The 4,193-nt window shown below is 42.9% G+C and overlaps 1 protein-coding gene across 1 annotated transcript in view; it reads left to right on the top strand.

Annotated features, from left to right (window-relative positions):
* LOC131941120 (uncharacterized) overlaps positions 1-569 on the top strand; it is a 19,276-nt gene extending 18,707 nt beyond the window's left edge. The window contains exon 9 of the mRNA XM_059300130.1: positions 553-569. Coding sequence (XP_059156113.1) covers positions 553-569 — 17 coding nt within the window. The remainder of the gene's footprint in view (positions 1-552) is intronic.
* Positions 570-4,193: the final 3,624 nt, after the last annotated feature.

Genomic DNA, 4,193 nt, shown 5'->3' with positions numbered 1-4,193 from the left:
CTACCTAGATATTTCGCTTCATAGTTAATAAAAGGGAGATGACCAGACAATGCAGCAATGCCTTTTTTATTTCCCTTGTTATCAAGCAGCTGAAAGGGTATTTAAAAGTAAATGGCAAAGTTCAAATTATTGGGAAAAAAAATTTAATAAATTAACAAATGCAGTCAAATGTACAGTGTGAGAATCATTGCAGAACACGTTGGACTAGATCTGTGTATGAAAACTATTTTTAAAAGTCTGTAGCTTATATATTTTGACAAATCGATCAAAGTTGTTTTTTTTTTTATAAAAAGGAAAAGATTCCCCTTTAGCACTAGCCGCCCTAGCGATCCATTTGATAGATTAACTAAAAATAACTAGAGTTCATGTTTCTTGACCCCGTCGTATGAGGGGATGGTGTGGTCTGCACAAATGCCACTTAAATGTATAGTCAATAGTCCATCTTTCTCGTTCAATTAAAATTTGCAATATTAACATTTTCAACCACTTAGCTTTCCCTTTTCAATAAATGTCATTTAAATATTTAACGTAACTGTGTTGTTATATCCCTAGGTGAGGTAAGCACATAGACATAGTTAATTTTTGTAATTTAGTTTTATAATTTTAAAGTTTGTCTTCCTATTTGACCAATCAGCATGCTCGACTAATTAAAGTTAATGAAGTTTTGTAATTTACAAAGTTTGTCTTCTTTTCTGACCAATCAGCATGCGCCAACTGTGCGGGAAACGGCACGTGCCGACAATCAGACGGCTTCTGCTATGACGGGTGTGCCACCGGCTTTCGGGGTGACGTCTGCCTGTTACGTAAGTCAGATCACGTGGGTGAAAATGGCGGTTTCTGTTCATTCCCTCATGTGTTTACGTTATGTCTGTGTAAACTGTTTAAAACAAAAGGCCAGACTTTTTTCTCCGTGGGGGGGGGGGGGGGGTTGATATTTCAGGGGGAGAAGGGGTCGGACTAAAAAATTCCGAGGGGGGGGGGGCGGCGGACGCTGTTAAAAGTTTATATTGTCTATATAAATCCCCCCCCCCCCCCCGAAGAGATGCCTGGTAGAAACACTGTTCTCGAATATTCTTAGATAACACTACGGGGGATGGCAACTTGGGATATAGATATGATTTTAATCAATTTCTATATACTTAAAAATTTTAAAGCAGAATAGAATCTCGTAGTTTAAGTAATTAAAAATGGATTAAAAATAATGTCCATATCCGGAGTTGCCTTCTCCCTCGTAGTGTTACATAAGAACATTCGAGAAAGTTGAGGGGAGATCACTCCCGTTTTATTTATAATTAATTTAGAAGGTTACAAACTACCGGAAAAAAAATATTTTAATAACGGATCGAGAAAGATGCAATTCGACAGGGCAGTGGCGGAACTAGAAAATAAGGGCCACCCCGCAAAAAATTTGTCTGGGCCCCTATATATATATATATATATATATATATATATATATATATATATATATATATTTTTTTTTTTTTTTTTTTTTTTTTTTATTTATTTATTTATTTATTGATAGTCATTTCTGGCCTGATCGGGTTTTGAAAAAAGAATAATTTTTTTTTTCAATTGAAACGAATTACAACATGTCATGTGTGTGAGTGCATAGATCTAGTTTAATTTTTTTTTTTTTTTTTTTTTTCATTCCTTATGTTTGCTTTAACACAGCCTACCTTCTAGTATTTAGCCGGTCAAAAGAATATAACTATTGTATTTGTATTATTTGTTTTAAATATATTTTCTTATTATGCTATGTCAATCTTTAGTATGTATTTTTATAAAAATAATAATTAAGAGAGGTAGGCCTAATTGCTTTTAATTTGTTTAGTACAAATATATTGAAAGGAGCTAATGAGCATCCCTATTTAACCATTTAAAAAAGGGAAATAAGTCATGGTAGTAGTTTGAATGTTTGCCTATCTTTCACACTACAGCTCAGGCATATGTATTTTTTTATGCAACAGCATGTGTTAGCTACTGTATAGCATCACTACTGTAGTAGATCTGTTTGTTATTTACAAAAGCTTTTACCGTCAAGTCAAAAATGCAAGAATATTATTTTTTTAACTATAAAAAATTTATTATGGTCGGCTACGGGCCCCTAAATGGCGTGCCCCCCCCCCCCCCGCATTGAGGGGTCTGGCGGCACTGTAGTTCCGCCCCTGCGACAGGGGTGAAAGTGTTTTCTTGTCCTGTTGAACGTGAACGTGTGCATGAGGAGTATATCCTAAAGATACGCCTGGTTTCACTATGGGGGTCGTCCGTAAATGACGTCACACTCTTAGGGGGGAGGGGGTCCGTAATTTTGTGACGGTGTGTGATGAGGGGGAGGGGGGGGGGGGGTCAGATGGTGCGACGTCACACTTTTGCATTATAAAAAAGCCATGTTAGAAAACTAATTTTAGATGTTATTTCGCGTTTTAGAGAACTGTTTTATTAAATTGTGATACGAATTGATTAAAATACGTTATGTTGAGAGAGTTCAGACAAGATTTTGGAAAAATATCGATGTTTTAAAAGAAATTTCAACTGCAATTTTGAGTGGTGTTGTAGGCTGAGGTGTGATGTCATTTTAGGGGTGGGTCTGGCTTTTTGTGACGATGTGTGACGGAGAGGAGGGGGGGGGAGGTAAAAATCGTCAAAAAAAGCGTGACGTTATTTATGGATGACCCCTAACTACGTGTTTGTGGGTTTTTTCAGGGTGCGCTAACTGCGCAGGAAACGGTTCATGCATCAGGCACAACGGCGCATGTCTGTCGGGGTGCAAAGCAGGTCACCGGGGGGCCAACTGTGGAGAAGGTGAGCCAGACCTGTGGTCAGTGCTACAGGGGGGGGGGGGCAGGGAAATGGATGTTGGGGGGGGGGAGTCGTGGGCGTTTAGTGTGAGCACAGATTGGATGTTGTAGGGGGTCGTGGGTGTTTGGTGTGAGTACTGATTGGATGTTGTAGGGGGGGGGGGTCGTGGGTGTTTGGTGTGAGTACTGATTGGATGTTGTAGGGGGGGTCGTGGGTGTTTGGTGTGAGTACTGATTGGATATTGTAGGGGGGGGGTCGTGGGTGTTTGGTGTGAGTACTGATTGGATATTGTAGGGGGGGGGTCGTGGGTGTTTGGTGTGAGTACTGATTAGATGTTGTAGGGGGGGGGTCGTGGGTGTTTGGTGTGAGTACTGATTGGATGTTGTAGGGGGGGGTCGTGGGTGTTTGGTGTGAGTACTGATTGGATGTTGTAGGGGGGGGGTCGTGGGTGTTTGGTGTGAGTACTGATTGGATGTTGTAGGGGGGGGGGGTCGTGGGTGTTTGGTGTGAGTACTGATTGGATGTTGTAGGGGGGGGGGTCGTGGGTGTTTGGTGTGAGTACTGATTGGATGTTGTAGGGGGGGTCGTGGGTGTTTGGTGTGAGTACTGATTGGATGTTGTAGGGGGGGGGGGTCGTGGGTGTTTGGTGTGAGTACTGATTGGATGTTGTAGGGGGGGGGGGTCGTGGGTGTTTGGTGTGAGCACAGATTGGATGTTGTAGGGGGGGGGGTCGTGGGTGTTTGGTGTGAGTACTGATTGGATGTTGTAGGGGGGGTCGTGGGTGTTTGGTGTGAGTACTGATTTGATGTTGTAGGGGGGGTCGTGGGTGTTTGGTGTGAGCACAGATTGGATGTTGTAGGGGGGGGGGTCGTGGGTGTTTGGTGTGAGTACTGATTGGATGTTGTAGGGGGGGGTCGTGGGTGTTTGGTGTGAGTACTGATTTGATGTTGTAGGGGGGGTCGTGGGTGTTTGGTGTGAGCACAGATTGGATGTTGTAGGGGGGGTCGTGGGTGTTTGGTGTGAGTACTGATTGGATGTTGTAGGGGGGGTCGTGGGTGTTTGGTGTGAGCACAGATTGGATGTTGTAGGGGGGGTCGTGGGTGTTTGGTGTGAGTACTGATTGGATGTTGTAGGGGGGGGGTCGTGGGTGTTTGGTGTGAGTACTGATTGGATGTTGTAGGGGGGGGGTCGTGGGTGTTTGGTGTGAGTACTGATTGGATGTTGGGAGGGAGGTGTTTAGTGTGAGTACTGATTGGATGTTGGGGGAAGGTCGTGGGGGACGTGTCATGGGTTTTTGGTGCTAGCACTGATTGGATTTTGGTGTGCTAGATGTGTTGGATTGATTGGAGTTGTTGTGTAGTGTTTGGTGGATTAATTTGATGTGTGTGACGAAT

The sequence above is a fragment of the Physella acuta genome, unplaced genomic scaffold (genome assembly GCF_028476545.2).
Source record: "Physella acuta isolate Inbredline_101_S28 unplaced genomic scaffold, ASM2847654v3 ptg000346l, whole genome shotgun sequence".
Lineage (NCBI taxonomy): Eukaryota > Metazoa > Mollusca > Gastropoda > Physidae > Physella > Physella acuta.
Note: the sequence above shows the minus strand (reverse complement) of the source record. Positions and strands in the feature narration are given on the sequence as shown.